Raw genomic sequence first — 23,488 nt, forward strand, 5'->3', positions numbered from 1 at the left:
TAGCCGCCCCTGCTCATCATTTCTTACAGCACAATTGTGTTCCATCCTAATCTCACCCCATAATTTGTTCGGCCATTCCCCAATTGGTGGGAATCACCCCAATTTTGAATTCAACTTTTTAAAAAAATCTCTTTTAGGATAGCAACCTAGTAGTGCTATTGCTAGGTTGAAGAGTATGCATGGTTTTATAGTACTTTGGCCATAGTTCCAAATCACTCTAGAGAATGTTTGAATCAGTTTACAACTTTATCAAGAGTGTATTAATGTCTCATTGTCAATATTTGTCATTTTCTTCTGATGTCCTATTATTCAATCCAATATATATGAGGTAGTACCCAGAATTGTTTTGACCTGTATTTCTCCAATCAATAAGGAGTTAGAGGATTTTTTTTTCATATGGCTATAGGTGGCTTTATTTCATCTGAAAACTTCATGTCTTTTGGGAAACTGCTTTTTCTAAAATTACTAATGATCTCAATTGTTTAGCCTTGGACAAATCAGAAACTCTCTGGGAGTCAGTTTCCTAGTTATAAAATGAAGGGGTTAAATTGTATGATTTCTGACATTACTTTAAACTCAAGTCCTATAACTCTAAAATTCTATGACCTGGAGAACAATTGTACTAATTTAAATAAAGGCTTATAATTGCAACTTGGCTTTCATGAAATATTAGTTTATATCTATTATATTTTTGATATGAGTCCTTGTTGAAAAGTAAAACCTCCAATTTTAACACTGTTCCTATGGGAAACTATGATCTACTTTAAGTCAATTACTTTGTGAGATTCCAGGAATGTATTTTGTCAAAAAACTATATTTGTCTATATTTGAAGGCAGCAAAACATTTTTTTTAAAATACCCTATGATTTCACCCTAGTTTTGGTAGACCTTTTTACCACTTGAATCATACTCTAAGAGTTGGACTAATTCAACCCATAATTAAGCAGAGATCCCTACCTCCAAATTTCAACAACATATCTCATATCTGGGGCCTTTCTTTTATTTATATGGCTACAGTATCCTGGTTCAGATCTTCACTGCTATCAGTTGAACTATTTCTAAAGTCCCCTAAATGTCCTCTTCATTTTAGTTACTCTGTCTCTCCCTTCTTCAAATCTATCCTCCATACAACCACAACATTCCTTAAGACACAGATATAATCCTGCTGTTCCTCTGCTTAAAAAATCTGCTATAGGGAATCCTGAGAACATGGCAAAATGAGACATAATTTAAACTACAGTTCTTCCATTAAATCACATAAACAAAGAACTCTAAATGCAGCAAAAATCGGTAATTATATGAAGAAGAAAAATGACAAGATTGTGCAAGAGTGCAGCGTGGATTATAACTATTTCATACTGCATGAGAGGAATGAGGGAGCCAGCAAGAATGAAAGATAGAAAGGAGACCTAATTGCAAAGGCTCCTTAAAAACCTTCCTTCTTTACTTCCCAGTAAGTATCTTGGGGAATCTTTAAATAAATGTCTTCCTAAACAGGTCATCTATGTTAGCCTGGGAATGGAAGGAGATTGTCTAGTAGAAAAGAATGGAGTTCAAACAAGTGAGACTAAGTCAACCAGAGAGGCTTTTTGGCAGCTTCCTATGATTGGTCACCCTCACCCCTGGAAGGTCACAGATCCCCTCCAAATTTGGTGGTATGAGCTGACTGAGAACATTCAACAATGGTTGGTATAAAGGCATAATGGGCTGGGTTCTTAGAATGTAATGTATCAGTGGTATGAAGCATGGTGACAGTAGGCAAACCACAGAAAAATAAATGAAATAATTTCTAATGGCAAATAAAAGTTAACTGAGAAGAAATGAACATTAGAAGAAAAGAACCATCTTGATGAACAAGTACTTTGCAATAAATGGAAGAGAGGAGTTAAAATCCCCTAAGGAAGGAATTGCAACAAATTCTGTAAGGTCCCCAGAAATGATAATGGAGCCGTTCCAAGAACATCCAGAATGGTTCAGTAGGACAACTGAAGAATTAAGTAAAAATGTAAAACCTTATTTAAGGATAAGAATTAGAGCTTTTAAGGAAAAAATCAACAAGGGTGACTAGAGACAAGAGACCCAAAGACAATCTCCATAAAGTATATTCTTTGAACAAATCTCTGCAATATTCCAGGACTTAATAAAATCAGTATTGTATCATCCACTAACAGGAACATTTAGAGTATCCCACTCTCCTCAGGAAATCTCTCTTCAACTTAGACTTTACACTGGACCTCCAACAACACAGTGGTAAAAACCATGAGCCAACAGACATCTCCCTGCCTTGCGTGTTTATAATTAAAGGGTAGTTTAGTAAGTTTATTTCTGTTGTTCTTTTTAAAGAGACATTGAATGACTTTAATACACAGGTATGAAATACTTTGTTGGAAGAAAACTCTTCAGGAAGCATTTTATGTTTCCAAATCAAATGTTTTAAAAATAATTAGTAAAAATAAACACACAGGATTCTTGCATCCTCTCTATCTTTCAGGCACTTATATCATGGTAAAAACACACTCCACAATCAGGATTATTATTAGGTAAAGTCTGCCTTTCCATCACTGAGGATGCCTTTATTATGTAATTGCTACCTGTAAAATTTATATGATAAAAATATAAGGCATATAAGTAGGTAGTTCTTGATATTTTCTTAGTCATCTTTTTTGATTTAGTATTAATAAGGTCTGAGATTATTTCCATGCCTTTGCTATATTGCCCCCTTCAGATACCTTGTGAATTGATCCCTCAACACTCTGAGATCTGTATCACTTTCCACATGATTCTCCTGGATGTACATTTGATTTACCGTGGCTGTTTTTCTCATTTTTGTTCCTTTTAGTGCCTTTTCTATAAAAACATATAAAAATGATATTAAGAAGTGACACTACTGTCCTTGATGGTAAAAATAATTTATTATAAAAGGCAATCTTTGCAGATATTTTCCATTTTTCCTGTTTACTGTCCTCCTTCCATTGCATCCTTACGTTCCCCTGGGATGACTTAGTTGAGCCTCTCACCAAGATTTTTTAAAATTTGCTTAACATTCTCCTGCTTATTTCTGTTTTATGGGGTGATACTGTTCTTAATCTACTATACTACTTTATATGATTTTACTAACATATATATATTTTAAATTCATGTCAACCTTGGATGCTCTCTCTCTCTCTACTTGGTAATTAAGTTGTACATTTACTGATTAAGGTGTTTTAGGTTCTTCTGATCTTATTGTTATGGCAATTGATTTATATCATTTACATGTATCTACGAAATTATGACAATCCATGTCTGTGTCCTTTCTTCTATCCACTACCCATTTTTCATGATCAATAATTTAATTGAACAGATCAGGATTGAGTTGGTTCCATTACTTGTCATATTCTTTTTTCTTCTTATCTTTTCCTCAAGTGGCATATTAATTCTGATCTTTGTAAAAAGTCAGGCTGAAGATAGCTGATTTAGGAACAATTTTTGTAATAGTAACAAGTTGTTTTCTGTATTTTCTTTCCTCCTCTGCACGGATTCAGTCAAGTGTTACAGTTATCTGCCATTTTTCACTTGCTCTTAACCTAATTTTGTTGTTTTGCTCTATCCTCAAAGTTTTCATTTGGTCATGAGAACCAACATTGAAGTGCAATAAAAGGCAGAGGTGCAAGTTGGCTGATTATGATGACCACAGACAGCAGAAGAGGAGAGATATGGAAAGCAAGAATTCTGGTCATAACAGGCTGAAGATGTTACTCTATTCACGTCTGTACCATTTCTCCTACCTGATCCAGTATTCTTATTTATGCCATCATATAGGACTCTACTGTCCTTTAAATGCTCCCAAATATAGGACATTTCATTTTTTTAATGTAAGGTCCTACATGCCTGAAACTAATCACTATTTATGTGCCAAAAAACTCTCAATATTCTAAACTGATTTTCTTTCTTTGTGGCTGAGTGTAATACATATATAATAAATCATCTTTGATGGTGGAAAAAAGAGAATGAAAAACAAATTAGCAACTCTAAAAGAAGTACAAAAGAATAGATCTAAAAAATACAGGGCAAATAGAAAAACAAGAATTTAAATGATCACAGAGCTGATAAACAAAACTAAGAGATGTTAGGTATTTTTTTTAAGAAAGATATACAAAAATGATAAACCATTAGCTAACAATCAAGGGAGAAGAAAACGATATGACCAAAAAACAAGGTGAATTCAAAATAAAGGAGACAGTTTATAGCAGTTTCTGAAAATTCTATTATATGCCAACAAAACTGAGAATTCAGTGTGTTGATGAGCATCTTTGAAAAATCTTCAGTGACTTCTTTTACTTATAATATAAAACACAAACTCCTCAGCCTCGCATTTAAAGACTTAAAATTATATCCTTTCATGTACTCTATATCCCAGTCATATAGACCTGCTAGTCCTTCTCTGAATTCAACCTACAATCTATTACCTAGCCTCTAAGCCATGTTCTCCCCTCAAGCCTCAAATAGACTTCCTCCTCACCTGTACCTCAAAATTCATAGCTTATTTCAAGGCTCAGTCCAGAAGCCACTGCCTACACAAAATCTTTTTCGTTATAGCCTCTCTCTATCCTCAAGTGACTTTCTGTTATTTGTTTATTTGTGTACTTGCTGTATACCAACCCAAAAGAATGTGAATTACTTAAGCCTGCTTGTATATTCAGTGCCTTTTCTTTTTTTTTTTTTTTTTTTTTTTGCGGGGGCAATGAGGTCTAAGTGACTTGCCCAAGGTCAAATAGCTAGTGTTAAGTGTCTGAGACTGGATTTGAACTCAGGTCTTCCTGAATCCAAGGCCAGTGCTTTATCCACTGTGCCACCTAGCTATCCCCATCAGTGCCTTTCTATATAAGATAGGCACTTACCTTTGGTTCCAAGTTAATACCTCAAACTTACTGACAATTGTTAACCAACTCCACAACTTCTTTTAGTATTTGGGGATCTTGTTTGTCCTCCTTAGGTGACTTAGGTTGAGTGAGGCCAGATAAATGTTCCTTTGGTTTATTGATCAGGTTATGTTCTAGAATTTCAAACTGGAAGTTTAAAGAATCAGACAGAATAAAATGACAATTAATACAATTTCCTATTACCTAAGGTGCTTAGGGAGAAATCCTGCTAAATTTTCACTTTAAAACCACAAAACAGGAAAAAAGCATAGGAATCCTATTAGAAAATAATGTTTATTGTATATTCTTCCAGGATTCTCAATAAATGCTATTACACAGAATAAAATGAGCACTTTTAGAGGTGCACTTACCCTTTCCAAGGTTTACTGGTGTTCTAAAAGTGGTTGCTTATTCTCCAAGAAGACTTTCAGACTGGGAGAGGGCAGGGTACTATGCAGCAATACATGTGGAATATGGCAATTTAATTAAGTCTAACTTCTCATACCATGTATTTCAGGGCATGATTTCAACTTTCTTAGAACAGGAAAGAAGATTGAAGAAGATCATCTCTGAAGTCCTGTCTAGGTTTCAACCCTAGGATCCTCTAGTCAAACTTCCACATGATTCTGGAGGGCCAATAACCTTATTTTTGTAATCATTTACTGAAGGGTTTTAATCCCTATAAAATCTGTTTATTTTATCACCAGAATTTCCATATACTTTTATACTGTTAACAGTTTTTCAATGGTTACAGGTCAAAGAAAGGGTCAGTGTAGACTGCACCTGTCAAATGATTCTAGCTGCTGATATGAAAAGCAGAAATCTGCCTGTGCAATGGAAGAGGAAGAATGTTACACGTGTACAGATCTGCTCATAGATAGAATGAGGGATTAAACTGAAATTTTAGAAGATCAACAAGGCCTTTCCACTGTGCTGCCAATGGTTACACATAGTTTTGTCTCCAGTAGTAATTGTTTTGTATTTATCTATCCATAGTTTACCCTGGAATTGGAGGCATATATTTTAAGGATAAGTTTAGGGACACAGAGCAGAGCTAAGCAGAAGAGAATAGAAAAAGAGGCCATGTAGCATTAGAGACACATTCAATGTGGACAGGTTGAAAATATTTTAAATAATTTCTGAGAACCACAATAGGGGGAGGAGAAAGAAAGGACCCCTTTATGATATTGTGATTGTCTCTGGTAACAATAATATGAAGGTTTCCACCTTAAGCACGAGGTGGAATAAGCAGTAGAACCAGCAGTTTTGGGGAGAATGTGGAAGACCTGAAGAAGGTGATATCTGAGCTGAGTTTTCAAGGAAGGCAGGAAAACTAAGAGGCCGAGGGGAGAAGAGAAAGCATTCTAGGCATGGGGGACAGAAAATACAGAAGGTACAAAAACAGTAGATGAAGGGTCACATGCAAACAACTGCAAGTAAGGTGATATATCTGGTTTGGAGAGTTCATGAATAGGAGTAATATATAAGACTGAACAGGGAGAAGGGGTCAGGTTGTGGTGCTGTATAGTTTTTTCAATCATATCTGATGCCATGACCCCATCTGTGGTTTTCTTGGCAAAGATAGTGGGGTGATCTGCCATTTCCTTTTCCATCTCATTTTACAGATGAGGAAACTGCGGCAAATAGGATTAAGTGACTTGCCTAGGATCACACACACCTATTAATTTGAACTCATGAAGAGGAGTCTTCCTGATTAGAAGCCCAGTGCTCTATTCACTGCACCACCTAGTTGCCCCTTAAGCCAGTGGGATTTATTTTTTATTCTAGAGGTAATAGGGAGACACTCGAGTTTGTGTGAGTGTGAGTGTGTGAGTGAGAGAGACAGAGACAGAGACAGAGAAGCAGACCAATGCTTTAAAAAATTGCTTTGGCAACTGGGTGGAGGATAGATTGGAGACAGGAAAGATACAGGGACACCAAACAGGAGGCTATTTTGCTATGGTCTAGACAAGAAGCAATAAGGGCCTTCACTGGGGTAGTATCTGTGTGAGTGGAAAAAAGGAACATATATGGAAGAAGTTAAGAGGGTAGAAATGATAATATTTTGTCAATGGCTTAGATGTGTGGAGTGAGTACAATTGAGGTGTTAAAGAAGACACAAAGGGAGGCAGCTAGATGGTGCAGGGGATAAAGCACTGGCCCTGGAGTCAGGAGTACCTGAGTTCAAATCCAACTTCAGACACTTAACACTTACTAGCTGTGTGACCCTGGGCAAGTCACTTAACCCCAATTGCCTCACTAAAAAAAAAAAGAAGACACAAAGGTTTTGAGCAAGGGAGACTGTGAGAGGATGGTGGTGCCTAAAACAGTAATGGGGAAATTTGGAAGAGAAGAGGAATTGGGGAGCAAGATGATAAGTTCTATTTTGAAAGCATTTGACTTGAGATGTATAAAAGGTAGTTGGTGATGTGAAGCTCTATCTGGGAATCATCTGCAGGGAGATGGTTATTGAACATGGCCTTTATAATGGATGAGATCACCAAGTGAACAAGTATATCAGGAAAATAGGATGCAAGACAGAGAGCTGTAGGGGACACCCATGGTTAGCTGGAGTGATATGGATGAAGACCTAGCAAAGGAGACTGAGAAGCAGGAGAACCAGATAGCAGTGATAAGCAAATAGAGAGGAGGAGATACTGACTGATAGCGTCAAAGGCTGCAAAGAAAGGTGAGGACTGAAAAAAAGCCAATAGACTTGGCAGTTAGGCAATAAGAGGTAACCCTTTATGAGCTTCAGTTCTCTCATTCATAAAATAGAACTAATACTCTGTAAGCCTGTTGTGAGGAAAGCCCTCGGATGCTTCTACAGCACTGTGTGAATGTGAGCTATTCTTGTTACCCTTTGGCGATTATTCCCTTCACTGCCACAAGACCCATTCTCTCCAAACCCCAAGTTTTAGTAGCTCAGGATTGTGCTATTGCTGTAACACTGGAGGATATTTACAACATATGTCTGAGATGATGGACTCCAATACTCTCTCTGAGTCACTGAAAAATAATCTCTGTTATAAGAAGTGCCAGGTTATTAAAACTGACTCTTCACCAAATATACAGTGAAAAACAATTTAGCAATGACCAGGATATGAAAATGGGTTAGAAATGGCTGGATAACACTAGATACAGTTAAGGTGAAATACTTGGCCAAAGGTCTAGTAGTTTAATTCTACAGTGACACTGACAAATTGTCAGTTTGGTAAAGACAACTGAAATAACTTGAAAAATATAACAAGTAGCTTTGTGGTGAGTCACAGGTTCAACATCCCCTGTTTGGACCATTGTACTAGTTATCTCAACCTAAGTAAAGTATGAAGAGCTACTGTGGTCCAAGTGTTCATATATTTACACTCAATGCCTTCAATATGGATGTCTTTGTCATCTGGTAAAGTCTATGGATCCCCTTCTCAGAAAAAATGCATTCAAATGCATAAAATAAAATATATAGGATTATAGAAGAAAGAAATTACTTTCAAATACAGTTAAAAAACCCAAAACCAAATGCTAGCTTTTTTGACAGGTGCTTATACAGAGATGCATAAAAAGAATTTTATAGAATAGGCACAGGGTCAGTAATTATTAATATTCTCTTTCCTTTTTTTGCTAATAAGGTTTTTCAAATACAATTAAAAACACAACAACAAATTCACAAACCCTATGATAAGAACCACTGATCTAATAGTTTAGAAGAGTGCAACTTGCTAACCAATGCTTCCCCCTATTCCCAGCTTATAATTTTTAAATGCCAAACAGATTTTCCAACATATTCTTTAGGGAAAAAACCCCAAAGACATAGAACTAATCCCTTTCCCACATATTTCTCTAAAACGATAACATTTTGAAACAAGTTTTTTTGACAGAAATGTCAATGCAACCTCTACCGTTGGAGTGCAAAGGGCTTTACTATAATTAATGTGTCCATGAATGCACCACTCATTTCACAAACCAGAGAAGTGTGACTCTTGGCCAACAATCATTCATTCATTCATTCATTTATTTAGAAGCCATTATAGAATGAATTGTGCCTCTGATACATATCGGCTCTGTGACCCTGGGTAAGTCACTTAACTTCTCAATTAAGTAGAGTTAAGGAGTCAGAGTCTTAAAAAGCTCTTTAAAATGATAAATAGCAGAGAAGGTACTAAGCTGCATTGGTAAATAGAGATTCCTCACGTGGGACTTCTCAAGTTTCAATTCCTTTCCCTGTAGACTCTTAAAATGTTAGATATCCAAGAAGGTCATTTTGTTCAGCACCTTTGTTTTATAGATGAGAAAACCGAGATCAGAAAGAAGTGACTTGTCCAAATTTAGTCAGCCAGTTAGTTGTACAGATAGGACTTGAACCAGTCTCCTGATTTTTTCCCAATACACCATGTTTTTGAAGAGGAACATTTTCTTCAAGTTATGTGTGCCTCCTATGACTCAAAAGTTTAAAAAACCTTGTATTTCTTTCTTAAGGGGACAAATTACGGAACCCTGTTAACAATTCAGTGCATCAGAATCTGAATGATAGTATGACCGTGAACTGTCCTACATACAGGAGATGGTGCCAGACCTGGGTATTTTATTACAAAGAACAAAAGAATCTTATTTTGATATTAGCTGAACAATAAAAGGAGAGAGAAATTCCTCTCCACCCAATTTAGTCAGTTTTGCCAACTTTTACGACAGGCTCTGATAACCTCCCTAAGCAAAAATTCTTAGTTTACCATATCAGTCATTCGTGGCTGTCATCTAACTGGCAACCTGCCATTTTCACATGCATAAAATATTATTTAATCCCCTTACCTAATTAAAAAATGGCTTACATACATCCCCAGTTGGATTTTAACTATTTCAGAATACCCTGGCATTTACCATGTGGGAAGACTTGACTGATTTACAAAATCTTCATAAAAAGATCTAGAGGAACTAGATCCTTCTTTTTTTGTATTCAATTATGTCAATTATTCTTTGTAAATAACTAACTCTGCTGCTTTATACTTGCAAAATGGAGATTTATTTCTGATTATTGACACTAAATGATATCAGGAAAGCATAGCATAGGGTGAAAACCTCTGAGGTAAAATTCAGATTCTATTCTACACATCATCTTGGCCAAGTCATTTGGCCTCTAGGAATCTTTGCTTCCAGATCTGAAAATGGGGATAGCATTTGTACTACCAACCTCATGGGGCTGTTGTGGAGAAAGAGCATAGCTGTGAAAGTGTGAACAATAATTATTTGGGAGTGTAAGGTCCCTGAAAGTGAGAACTATATGTGTGCTGTCCAAGGACGGAGAGGCAGGATGGTGCAGAGGGGAAGGAGCATGGTGAGGTGAAGAGAACCGACTTGAATTCAAAATCTGCATTCAAATTTTTGCTATTCTACATAATGTCTGTATGATTTTGTCTGACTCATTTAATTTCTTTGTATTTCAGTTTCCTCACCTGCAAAATAAGGGTGCCGAATCAATTCAACCTAAATGATTTATTAAGTGCCTCCTGTTTATTCACAAGGTACTGTCAGACCCTGGGGATTCACAGACATGGATTCACAGTCCCTGTCCTCAAGGGGCTTTCATAATTCCCAAAGTCTTTTCCAGTTTTAAGGCCTATGATCAGAGGTACTTTTAGATGCACAGAGAATAGACCTCCCAAAACTCAGTTAAAAGGCAATATTTCCAAGATGACCCTGCATCTCAACCAAAAGACTTAAAAAATAACTTTAGAGGAGTTGAAATTGAATCACATCTTTTTAAAATAATTTTTTTAACTTTAAAAATAGATTTTTTTGTTTTTTGGGGGGTGAGGCAATTGGGGTTAAGTGACTTGCCCAGGGTCACACAGTTAGTACATGTCAAGTGTCTGAGGCTGGATTTGAACTCAGGTCTTCCTGATTCCAGGGCCGGTGCTCTATCCACTGTGCCACTTAGCTTCCCCTTAAAAATAGATTTTTATTGATTGTTTTCAGGTTTTTTTACATCACCTAAATTTTCCTTCTTCTTCCTACCCCCAACTTCTAAGAGAACCATTCCTTTGGACAAAAACATTTAAAAAAATAAAAAGAGGAAGAAGTTAAAAAATTCAGCAAAACATTAACAGAGCACCAAAGTAAGATGTTATAGGCAATGTTTCACATCCATGGATCTCTCTACCTCCTACCCACCTCTGCAAAGGAGTAGGGGAAGGTGGTAGTCTCATATTTCTTCTCTGGGGTCAAATATGCAATTAGTAGTTTTGCAAAATTAATTTTTATGGTTTTTGATAGCTCCTTCCATGTATATTGCCGTAGTGTCTGTGTATGTTGCTGTAGTGTCTGTGTATGTTGCTTTCCTGACTCTGTTTATTTCACTTTGTATCACTTTATGGACATTTTCCCATTTCTTTGTGTTTATCATGTTCACTGTTTCCCACAGCACAGTATCATTCCCTTTCCCTTACATTCAAGTACCACAATTTATTTAACCATTCTGCAATCATTGGGCATATACTTTGTTTCCAGTTCTTTGCTACTACAAAAAGAATTTTAAATATTTTAGTGTATATGAAACTTTTTTTTTTCTGTCAGTGATCGTGTTGGGTTATAGGTATAGGAGTGGAATCTATGGGTCGAAGGCTGTGGACATATTAGTAACTTTATTTGCACAATTCTAAACTGCTTTCCAGAATGGTTGTACGTGACCACCGAATCACACTTAAACTAAATAGACTGATTGCTACAAGGCAGGGATGAGCCAAACTTGTGACTTAAATTTTTTATCATTTGGTATGCAGCAGAAAGTTCTTAAAGTAGGCTTGTGACTCATCTCAAGTCTACCTGCAGTATAATCATAATTAAAATCATCATGATGAAAGCCACAACTTCATGAGAAACCATTAACCAAATGAGCAAATGAGAAATTCCAATAATTGAATAAAGGCTCTGGCTTGCTTACAGCATAAACCCTGAATGACTCTACTGTTTGCTAATTGTATCACTGAAACTTAAAACTTCATTGTCTCCATATAAGTGCGTAACTCTTTCCTGTGCACTCCTATAGTATCCACAGTATGACCAGATGTTCTATACTTCACAGTTCTAGTTTCACCCCACCCCCTCACTGAAATGACATCCTGACTCAGAGATTCCAGCCTATGGAAAAACCCATTTCGGTTGTTAAGTACTGCCTTCAGAAACCTGCAGAAAGCAATTATTCAGCAAGAAGATCCTCTCAGTCAGGCAGAAAATGGCAACTGAGTCCAGCGTCAGGGGCTGGTGGCTGTTGCCCTGCAGCCTCAGGGCAGGCTAACAGAACTGAATGATAACATGCTGAAACCAAATCCCTCAGAACGAAAATCTGTTCAGAATCAGTTGTGTTGAGGCTGACTTAAAATTTTGTTTTGAGAATTGCTAAACATGCACTTAACTTTCATACAAAACCAAGTTTTTGCTGACTTCAAGATGTAGGCTCCCTCCCCCACACGAAACAACACATTCCAGAAGATGTCAGGAAAGATCCGAATGAAGCATTGGCTAGCATCTGTTTCTAATGTTCCTGGATGCTCGTTTTCTGATCACCAGCGTAACACAGCCCAACGGAAAACAAGCAGCTTGTCTCTCCCTCCACATGTCTACAACAGGCAAAGCGATAGAGGAGAAGGTCCTTCTTTGCGCCAAAGACTAGCTGTGTGATCCTGGGCTAGTCATGCTACCTCTAGGAGGCTGCCTAGGAGGAGACAGACTACATGTCGGCCCGAAGATACTGCCTGAATACACAATCGCTGGAAGGCTGGGACCCGATCATATTCTTCTGCCTTTCTTGGATTGGTCTCCATTATACTTTATTCTCCATAATACTGTCTCTCCAACATGAGTTGAAGCTCTTTGAGGACAGGGGGCCGCGTCATCTATTTCTTTTTGGTCCAGTGCTACATATGTAGTAGTTTTTGTCATCTATCTTACTGAAACAAATTCAAATATAAGGGCATGATTCTGGGGGCAAACCATGATAGCAGGAACAGGGACAATTTGGCCTCAGTATTATTATTATTTGTATTTATTTTCACTTGATGTTGTTTATCCTTCATTTTTCAAGAAGACCCATGACATCACAGGGTGATGTTTCAACTTGCTCATTGACTGGACTGAAGTGAGGCAGAGCTGCCCGAAGCCATCAGCCTCACTCTCTCTTCTAGAGTCATCCAAGTCCAGAGGCAAGAAGACAAAAGGTAGGACAACCGGCAAAGGCCAGGGATGCGGCGGATGACCTTGGCTCCACAGTGCCTGCTTCAGCTTGCCTTCTGGCCATTGGAACAAACTGTTCTCATCCATCCATTCTGTGGAGGAAGTCTCAACACATTCGGGGGAGACATTCTCCTAACTCACTGACAGGTTTGAGGCCTATTGGTTACCCTCAACCTTGCTTAGCCTGTCTACCAAGACACTTTAACTCCAAACTTGCACATACTATATGGCTTCTTGGAGCCACAGGTGAGAATTGGATGAATCAGGTGAACACCAAAAGTGAATGAGCAGACCTGAAAAGGTTTTGATAAGCCTTCACACCAAAGGCATTAGTCCTCCCTAAACACCACATACAACCCTATTATCATTTCATGTTTAATAACTATGCTAGCCACTCAACAGAGCATATAAAAAGAAATAGACCCTGCCTTCTGTGAACAAATAAAAGCAGGTAATGGACTCATAAGAAACGTGATTTTTATAGCCATGAAAAATAAAATCTCATCCCTAGAGTTAGAAAATGGTAACTGTGTGTCAGATATATTTTTAGCAAACTAAGATTTATAATGTTTCATACATGATACACAGATTATGCCACACTTCTGAGAACAACTGTTTTCTGCTTTTGATATTTCGGGAAAAAAGGATGGATACTCAGAGGTTCTGTAATGGCTGACAGACTAGAAAAGTCCCTTGTATAGAGTGTCTCAGGCCTCTCGACAACACTGAGACAGCTACTTCAGGGGGTATTACACCAGTTTTACAGATGAAGAAACTGAGGCTGAGAGAGGTTAAATGATTTATTTATAACTGCCCAGCTGGATTCTACGGCCATATGCAAACCTGAGGTTTCTCAGACTCTGAGTCTCCTGTTTTATTTGCCAAAGTTTTGAGATGCTGTGACAATCAAACCCTTAACCTGGGCTTTCTGAGAACTCTACTTGTGTTCTCTCGGGCATTTTTCTGCACACATAGATGCTTACTATTTGGAAAAGGGGATGAAAGCACCAAACTTCACGTGTGCAGACACAACTAGAAACCATATATTTCTTTCTCAAGGCATGGATGTTATTTAGGAAGAACCTTGTTCTCTACTCAAGGAACTTTTCATGTGGTGTAGCACCAAGCTTCCACAAAGACAATTCCACATAAGCTGATTTACTGCTTTATTCCAGAGCTGTAAGCAGTTACAACACTGAGTAAGCAGAATCCTCTGAGAAGCTCCTGTAGGCTTACACTGTATTTCTCTATATTCTGTCTGTAGTAAGACTATAAATAGAAGACTCAAGATGCCATTGGGTTACTTAGAAGACCAAATGTATTTTTGTTTTCCTAAAATGACTTGGATTTGGAAATGAGATAGCTCTCTTAACAAACATGCTGATTCACATATACACGAATTCTCCATGAATTGGGGTCCAGGAGAGAACTACAATTCTCAATTCCTGTGATTAGTTTAATTAAATGCAAAATGGCTCTGTTGTATATCATGTATTAATATATTAATTGGCTCTGAGAACATAGGCATATTTAGCTGGAAATATGTAGCTTAGCTTTGTGCCAACACTAAGAAAGAATCATTTTTTTTTAAACAATGAACTCATCCTGAGATACGTTAAAAGGAGTTATAGCAACATCCACAATAAGAAAATTCCTATAACTAGACCATCTATTGTTTAAGCATCATTCTGGCTGAACAACACTACCCCCCGTCCCCTTTATTAACTTTTATATGAACACAAAAAATGTGCCACGGAGAGAAAAATTTATTTTCTTCCAGAAAGCTGTTTGCCATCATCCAGCCATAAAATCCTGCACTAAATCATATTCTCTAGAAAATAAGCCACCAAATAATTATTAAACTTTTTATTGTAGAATACATATTTCTGGCATTGTGATCATGTCATGTACTAAGCTGAGAGGAAGCCAAGATCTCCATGAAGTACCCTTGAATGTCTGGCATAAACCTCTTGAGATGACGTTGTTTTATTTCACGATGCTCTGCACTACTCACTCAAGTCATCTCCCTGGCACAAAGAAAAGGAAAACTGCTTTCTAAAGGAAATACTATTGGTGATATTCCTCCATGCCTCTCATCAAGCTTATCAACGTTTTCAAGAACACAAAAATATCCAGGAAAAAATTCTCGATGCAAAGAATATAAACAGACTTCAGCTTGTTAACAGAGTTGAAATGAAATGTAAAAAAACCAAGATTCTAAGACTTCCCCAATAAGAAAGATGAAATGAGTATATCTGTACACAATTTTTAAAAGTCACAAGCTAAGGATTGGCACATAAAGTAAAACAAAAATCTTATCTTTAATGCCACCTCTGTCATACCAAGTGGATTATCTCAACTCATATTCAGACATTCAGGAAAAATAAAAATAAAACCCCTGACACCAGCAGATGTGATATCATAAAGGAACCTTCCCACCTCCAGAAGACAAAGAAAGCGGTCACTATAGCAAGCGAACATAGGATTCAAAATCTGGCCCCCCCAAAAAAAAGAAAAAAAAAGAGGTGATATAAATTGGCTCCAAACCATTAACAATGTTTTTTTAAAGATTGAGTTATAAGATTAACAGTTGCCAGAGCATCAACTATTTATTCAATGTTAAAGCAAACATTTTATTAACAAAATACTCCCTAAATTTCAAATAAAAAATGTGAAATTTGATCCAACACCTGTAGCAAATGTGAAGGAGGACCATGACCAAGGGCACTCTGTGAGTCTGAACACTGTGGAGCGTTCTCTGATCTTGTTCTAAGGAGAACAAAACCGCACCCACTGCCGTCAATGTGGATTTATTCCTTCCTCAAATTTATTGAAATGAAAATTTCTTAATCAGCATTTAGCACTTCTGAAAAGGTCTATTCTTACATGAAAAAATTTAAATTTAATTTCTTCTACAAGCTATTCAAATGTCTCCTAATTTTTAATATAGCACTAACAGATCATTACTACAGTGTTGTTTTAAAAGCCAATTAATGATCTACACTTACATCATGCATGGAGTCCAGTAGCTTAGTCAGCTGATAGAATCTTTGCCAGCTTTGCCCAGAGTTGCTTGGACATTTTGTTACCATTTTCCGCAACTCTTTGATGTAATTTGTCCTCATTTCTTCAAATGCAACTTGGCTTTTGAGGCCATCCTTGGGAACTGTGTTGAAAAACACGGATATAATAAAACATCACACTATATATATTTATAATTTAACAAGTTAATGTATATGAAACATTAATTAATAGAAACAAATACTCTAAAATCTCTGGGCATCATTTTTAGAAGAATATTGAACATTATGAATGACATTGAAGAATAAACATAATTAGATACTTAAAGATTCACATGCTAGGGGGCAGCTAGGTGGCGCAGTGGATAAAGTACTGGCCCTGGATTCAGGAGTACCTGAGTTCAAATCCAGCCTCAGACTCTTGACACTTACTAGCTAGCTGTGTGACCCTGGGCAAGTCACTTAACCCCCATTGCCCCGCAAAAAAAAAAAAAAAAAAAAAAGATTCACATGCTGGCAATTGTAAATGATATACAAGAGCACATACTAAATCACAATATTATTCTTTACCTTAAAGGAAATTTTCAAATCCTTGCTACTTAATCATGCCAATACTTCAGAGGTTAAGAAAAATTCTAGTTGACCTAACAAACCACATCTCCAAGAGATACAACTTTTATTATGGCTGGGATGAGCGTGGATTCCCAGAGCATCCCCTCTCTGTTCAGTGATTGATCCCACGATGTGTGGGTGTGTGCTGCAATCTCTTACAAAGACACATCCTAACAGTCTTATGAACTGGCAACAGGTAAATTCATGAGTCACAGAAAGAGGGTTTGAGGGGATGAAGGAGTTGCTCAGAAGGTATTTTTCCTAAGGCAAAATGTAATGATTCAAGAAAATTAAACAGGATAGAATAGTACATCTTTGTCAAGGTTCAGAACATAGTAGGTTTTGTTTATTTTTATACAGTTCTTTGTATTAAAAGTGAAATGCCTCATTTTAAGAGTGATTTGTTTTCATGATATCGTTTGGCTTAGGTTCTGAGTTTTAAAAGTGGTTCAAACTATGGATTTATACTCATGCATCGACAATTCAATTTTGAAGAACCCTTTACAAGTTCACTTGTATTATCAAATATATGCTAAAGACTGGGCACATTTTTTGAGCAGACATGTGATGTTGATGGTCAGGCATACCATGAAATTTCCAAATAAAATCAGTATTCTGATGATATGGGCATTCTACTGCCAAAAAGATTTCTGAGACCGTTAATTATTCCGTTCCTGGATGTAAAAAGATGATGCTTTTGATTCTTGGTTCAGGTTTATCCATATTCTACCAATGAGGGGGAGGGGGGAAAGTGTGGAGAAATCCTTTAATAGCATCTGCCCATGCTGGTGAAGGACTCATGATCAATATTTTAAAAACCTTGTCATAAAAATTCATACTTTAAAAAATAAATTCTCTATTTCTTTAAGTTGTTCAGTCAACAAGCATTTGTTAACAACATATCCATCAGTTTTGTAGTTACTACCGAAGAGTAATAATGGAGGATGTTGGCTGACTCAAACTGTAAATTCAATTTCTATCCAGAATTCTAAAATTAGGTCCAACCTTCCGAAGAGCAATGGAAAGTTGCACAAATCAAATACTCATATAAAAAGAATCTTTAGGTCTAAATCACACATGTCCAGACTGAGGCTTATTTCTTCATATTATAAAATTCCACTAAGGAACTCTACAGCTCTCCTTCAGAGTACATTAAACGGAACATTATTTGGAGTGAGGGAGGAAAACCTTACATTTTTACCATAGGCCTCAGTACAGTTCTTTTAGGTGCATGGTAAATCTGCTTAGATCAAATTGGGCATTCCTCTTAAACCTTTAGATTTTTGATGGTTGTCTTACCCAGATCCTGAAGTTATTAAACTTTATGCCAAGTATTATTACTTATGAGAGGCTGTATAGTGTACTGGGAAGAGTATTCAGTCTCTGGAAGCTCTGGACTTGAGTCCTACCTCTGATACATTCTGGCTGAGTGACCCTTGGGCAGGTCACTTGGGTCTCAGGCAACTCTTTTTAACTATGAGTTGCAGGGCAGGTGCTGATCTGCATTGAAAAAGAGAGTTCCCTTACTGCGAATTACCTTTGCCCATGAAATCACAGGTCTGGTCTTCCTCCCACCCCCATTATTACTTTTATTTTATATTACTAAAACTAAAATGTATCCTATTTCTCAGCCAGATTTTTCCAAAAATTGAAATAAACCCATAAATAAAGAGGACTTAAGCAAAACATCACATTTTGGACGTCAGCCCAGAGTTCTGATTTTACTTATTAAATGCAGCAGGGCTTGCTTCTGGAAATCTTCCAGAAATCTATGGGCTGGAGAAGAGCAGAGAAGAAAAAATTGAGATGTAATATCTACTTTCTTCTACATGCAGAAGAAGCAAAATGATGTCATCATCAATAAAATGCTCCTAAGTATATTTTACACTCCCTAGCAGGTATGTGATTTCAGTACCCCCAAATCAGAGGGAAATATCTCATGCTTTCTCCTAAAGGTTATTATTATGAGAAACTTAGTGAAACTTAATGCCATTTGCTTTTCTTTATCTAAAAACTGTGGTTCTTAAATATTGAAAAAAGAAAAAAAATATAGTAGGCACCATAATGATAGCACTGTCTCTTCCTGACTGAATTAATGTATATGAGAAAGTAGCACTCAATGACTCACTTAGACTAAAGAATCTAGGTCAAGGAATAGAGACACCGCATACACTGGAATTTACTTAAAATTCGATTAATTCATAATGTTGGCATATTTTTCCAAAACCTTCCTTATTATTGGAGGTTAAAACAGAAATGAATCAATGGATCAGGAAGGTGGAAGATGATGCCAGGCTAAATGTGTGTGTGTGGGTGGGTAGGGCAGTAACTGGGAAGGCCTAATCTTAAACTCTCATCAGGGCTAAAAGTAAAAAAGTCCACAAAATTACTGCGTTACCAAGTAGAGTCTACATAACAAGAGATTTGATTGTAGAAGTTAGACTATTTGTCCTTGAGCCTGACATGGAAGATCATGCAAGGAGTGGAGTTCAAGCATGGAGAAATGAGAAAGGGCTAGATTTTGAATCAGAGGACCTGAGTTTGAATGATGACTGTTCACTTACTGTGACCTTGGGCAAATCACTTGCTCTTTGAAACTCTTTCTCTTCATCTGTAAAATGAGAGGTTTGGACTAGATGACCTCCTAGGGTGCCTTTTTACTCTAAGTCTATAAAAGAGACCTTATTGTTCATTTAGTCCAGTGATTTTCAAACTTTTTGGTTTGGGGACCCTTTTATAATCTTAAAAGTAATTGAGGAACACTAAACTCTTGTTAATGTGGGTTATTTCTCTCAAGATTTACCATATTACAAGTTAAAACTGACAAATCTAGGGGCGGCTAGGTGGCGCAGTGGATAAAGAACCGGCCTTGGATTCAGGAGTACCTGAGTTCAAATCCGGCCTCAGACACTTGACTTACTAGCTGTGTGACCCTGGGCAAGTCACTTAACCCCCATTGCCCAGCAAAAAAAAAAAAAAAAATTAAAAAAACCCTGACAAATCTAAAATATTTATTGATTCATTAAAAATAACTCCATCACATGTTAACAATAACATATTTTTAATGAAAATAACTCTATTTTCCAAAACAAAAAATGAAAAGAGTGGCACTTTTTACATATTTTTGCAAATTTCTTTAATGTCTGGCTTAATAGAAGACAGCTGGATTCTCCTATCTGCTTCTTCATTTAATCTGTTGTGATATGTCATTTTGGCTGAAGCGTATGAAGAAAATCTGGCCTCACACAGTTATGTAATTGGAAAAGGGAGGAGTATTTTAATAGATAAATAATGCCTTAGTATTATGATAATAGTTTTGACCTCATTGTTGTTCAGTTGTGTCTGACTTTTTGTGACCCTGTAGACCATAGCATGCCAGTGTTGGCCATGGGGTTTTCTTGCCAAAGATACTGGAGCAGTTTGTCATTTCTTTCTCCAGGGGATTTAGGCAAATAGAGGTGGGGTTTTGTTTGTTTGTTTGTTTTTTTGTTTTGTTTTTGTTTTTTTGCCCGGGCAATGGGGGTTAAGTGACTTGCCCAGGGTCACACAGCTAGCAAGTGTCAAGTGTCTGAGGCCGGATCTGAACTCAGGTACTCCTGAATCCAGGGCCGGCGCTTTATCCACTGCACCACCTAGCTGCTCCCAGGCAAATAGAGTTTTAAGTGACTTGTCCAGAGTCACAAAGCTAATTAGTGAATCAGCCTGCATTTGAACTCAGGTCTTCCTGACTCCAGGCCCAGGATTCTATCCACTGATCCCCGTGAGGGGGTCTCAGGGACTCCTAAGTAGACCACACCTAGAGAACCACTGATTAAGTCCAACCGTCCATTTTACAGATGAAAAAACTAAGGTTCAGAGGGAAGTGAATGCTCTAAGGTTACAGAGGTAGTGACTTAGCTAATAATATGGTCTGTAGATTTGGAATATTGGGACAGTTGAAACAAGTTACAGGTGAGACAGAGTGAGGGTAAGCCCTATATTTTGGATTGAACAGTCCTGACTCTAGTCCAGCAACAACAATGGACCAATGGAAGTTTTGAGTTGGATGTATCATACAGATCTCAATCCTAAACTGTCCTCATTATCCTTCTTCTAAATTTCCATATTTTTGTTGAGGGTACCATAATAATAAGTCACCTGGTTCACAACCTCTCTATTCCCTTCCCTTCCTACTACATGCTGCCTCTCATTTGCCTCTTTATACTTTTAGCTTTTAAAAAAATTAATGAAGGGAAATGCTTAATTCATAAATTTTATTCCATCCTACTCAAGTTAAACAACCCAGTAAGAGTAACTGAATCCTGGCAAAAATCAAACCTTTTCCCACCTTATTCTTGTAAGCGATTAGAACAGTGTATCCAAGTAAAGGTAAAAAGAAATGGAGAAAAAGTCCAGGCATGGACATGAATTTACTTGTGCTCAGGAGCAGCAAAACTTTCATGATGGTATACTCTTCAAAAGTAAGCTGTAGACGAACAAACTGAAGGCTGATTTGGTGCATCCCTTGGCACAGTTCATACATGGCAGACTGACGCATCTTCTCTCTGCAAAAGAGAAAAAAAAAGGCTTGAGAATGTAGTTTCATTATAAACCCAGAACAGCAAGCCAAAATATAACTGGCCAAGATAATGTCATAAATGAGATCTGAGTCAGAGTTTTTCTTCCCATCTCAATAGAGAGCAGATGAATCTTTTGCTGACAGGAGAGACACTGTTTAAGAGAAAATCTTTTGCTATCTCTCTTTTAAAGACAAAAATGGTGGTGACATCCATTACAAAGCCCCAGGACAGCACCAGAGCTTCCAAAATGATTTTCCTCAACTAATGCCATTATTTTAGTTTCTCTCAAGTAATATTAACCTGTTTGGGTTCTCATTAACAATCGGGATTGGGCTACTTAGATGAAGGTCTTGTAGGATTGTAATGTAGGGGTAATTGCAACAAGTTACACATGATATAGAGTGGGCCTCCGTCCCATATTTTGGATCAAACTAAATAGTAAAATCTCTTTTCTGCAATCTAGGCCTGAAACAACAATGGTCCAGTTGGTATTTTGAGTTGGATGTATACAGACATGTCCAAAACTGACCTGGTTTTCCTTTTTCCAAACTTGCCTCTTCCTGATGAGAGCACCAACATGTTAAATCACCCAGAATCACAACCTGTGTTACCTTCCGTTCCTCAATTTCAAATACACCACATATCCAGTCAGTTGCCAAATCTTTTCATTTCTTCCTCTATAACATTTCTCACAAGTCATTTCCACCACTGCAACATCTCCACAAAGTTATTTATCTTTGTTCAAATTCATGCCCTTAACACCTCTCATTTAAAGTCCTGCAATATAATCTCCTAATTGGTTTCCTTGCCTCAATTCTCTGTCCAATCCAATTCATCCTTCACACAGCAGAGATTTTCCTAAAGTGTAGGTCTGATTATGCATTGCAAATCCCTTGGCCATCATATCAACTCAAGTGTTAATGCTAGAATCCAATATAAACTTTTCTGTTTATACATTTGTCACTTAAAGTTCTTCACAGCTAGACCACATTTTTCTTCTCCAGTCTTATCAAACACTACTACCCTTTCTGAACTCAATAGTGCAGCCAAACTAGCCTTCTTCCTGTTCTCTCCACACAACACTCCCACTCCCATCTCCATGGCTTTGCCTTGGCTGTTTGCCAAGCTTAGGATATATTCCCTTTCCCCTTACACTTCCTAGCTCTCCCTTTCCCTCAGCCATCTGCCAGGGATTCCCCTCTAAGGTTCTTGTACTAATCTAAATATATGCTCGCTGTCAGCCTTGTTAAACTGTAAGCTTTCTAAGGGCAGTGGCTATTTTGCTGTAATCTCCAAACGAGAAAAATGCCAGATGTGGTCGGTGTTTGTTTATTGGTTAGCATGGATTTAGAGGCCCTTGATTTCAAACAGTCTGTTCCTTGTTATTTATATTTAATAGCTCTCTAATTCCTTTAATGACCCAAATTTCCACGGTGAATGGCAGAATAAGGTAAAAAGATGCTGACAGCAAGGAAAGGAGCAATGTATAGTAGTCAGTGGGGTAGTAAGGAATCAGGAGATCTGTGTTAAGTACTCCAAGAAGCTGTGACATCCTGTAGAAATCACTTCACATCCCTGTTCTTATTTTTCTCATATATAAAAAGACAGAGTTGAACTAGAGCAGGCATTTTTAACCTCTTCTATAATATAAATCCTTCTGGCTCTGTGGTGAAACATATAGACTTCTCAGAATAATGGTTTTAAATGTGTAAAATAAAAGACACAGGATTAATAACGGAATATGATCATACTGAGATCTCTGTCAGCCTGTGTCTCTCTTTCTCTCAAACAAGCTCAAAAAGTCCAAGTTAAGAAGTCTGGGACTAGATGATCTAAATTGAATTCTGGAAAACAGGTAAAATTTTATGGTGCACTTTATAAAAAATAAAACTCAATCTATGACCACAGCAGATTTATGGTCTATATTATAAAGAAATTGAGAGATCAGTGTAGCAAGACATCTGCCTATTAAAGAGAGTAGTGGGTCTGAAAAAGACTAAAGGCAACTCTCTGCTGCTGAATGACCAACACTGGTGTTCCCCCCACAAATGATATTCATTTCTAAATCTGTCATTTTATACTTTGGAAATACTGTGTTCACTTTTGCTGATGCGCGTGTGTGTGTGTGTATACATATATATGTATGTGTATATATGCATACTTTCCTCTTCTTATG

General features: G+C 37.2%; 1 protein-coding gene across 6 annotated transcripts in view; it reads right to left on the bottom strand.

The window, feature by feature from the left end:
- NR3C2 (nuclear receptor subfamily 3 group C member 2) overlaps window positions 1–23,488 on the bottom strand; it is a 383,963-nt gene that overhangs the window by 29,227 nt on the left and 331,248 nt on the right. For all 6 annotated transcript variants that reach the window (XM_043971516.1, XM_043971512.1, XM_043971511.1 and 3 more), the window contains exons 7-8: window positions 21,167–21,297; window positions 16,130–16,287 (exon numbers count right to left, since the gene is read on the bottom strand). In XM_043971516.1, coding sequence (XP_043827451.1) covers window positions 16,130–16,287; window positions 21,167–21,297 — 289 coding nt within the window. The remainder of the gene's footprint in view (window positions 1–16,129; window positions 16,288–21,166; window positions 21,298–23,488) is intronic.

The sequence above is a fragment of the Dromiciops gliroides genome, chromosome 6, assembly GCF_019393635.1.
Source record: "Dromiciops gliroides isolate mDroGli1 chromosome 6, mDroGli1.pri, whole genome shotgun sequence".
NCBI classification, from domain to species: Eukaryota; Metazoa; Chordata; class Mammalia; order Microbiotheria; family Microbiotheriidae; genus Dromiciops; species Dromiciops gliroides.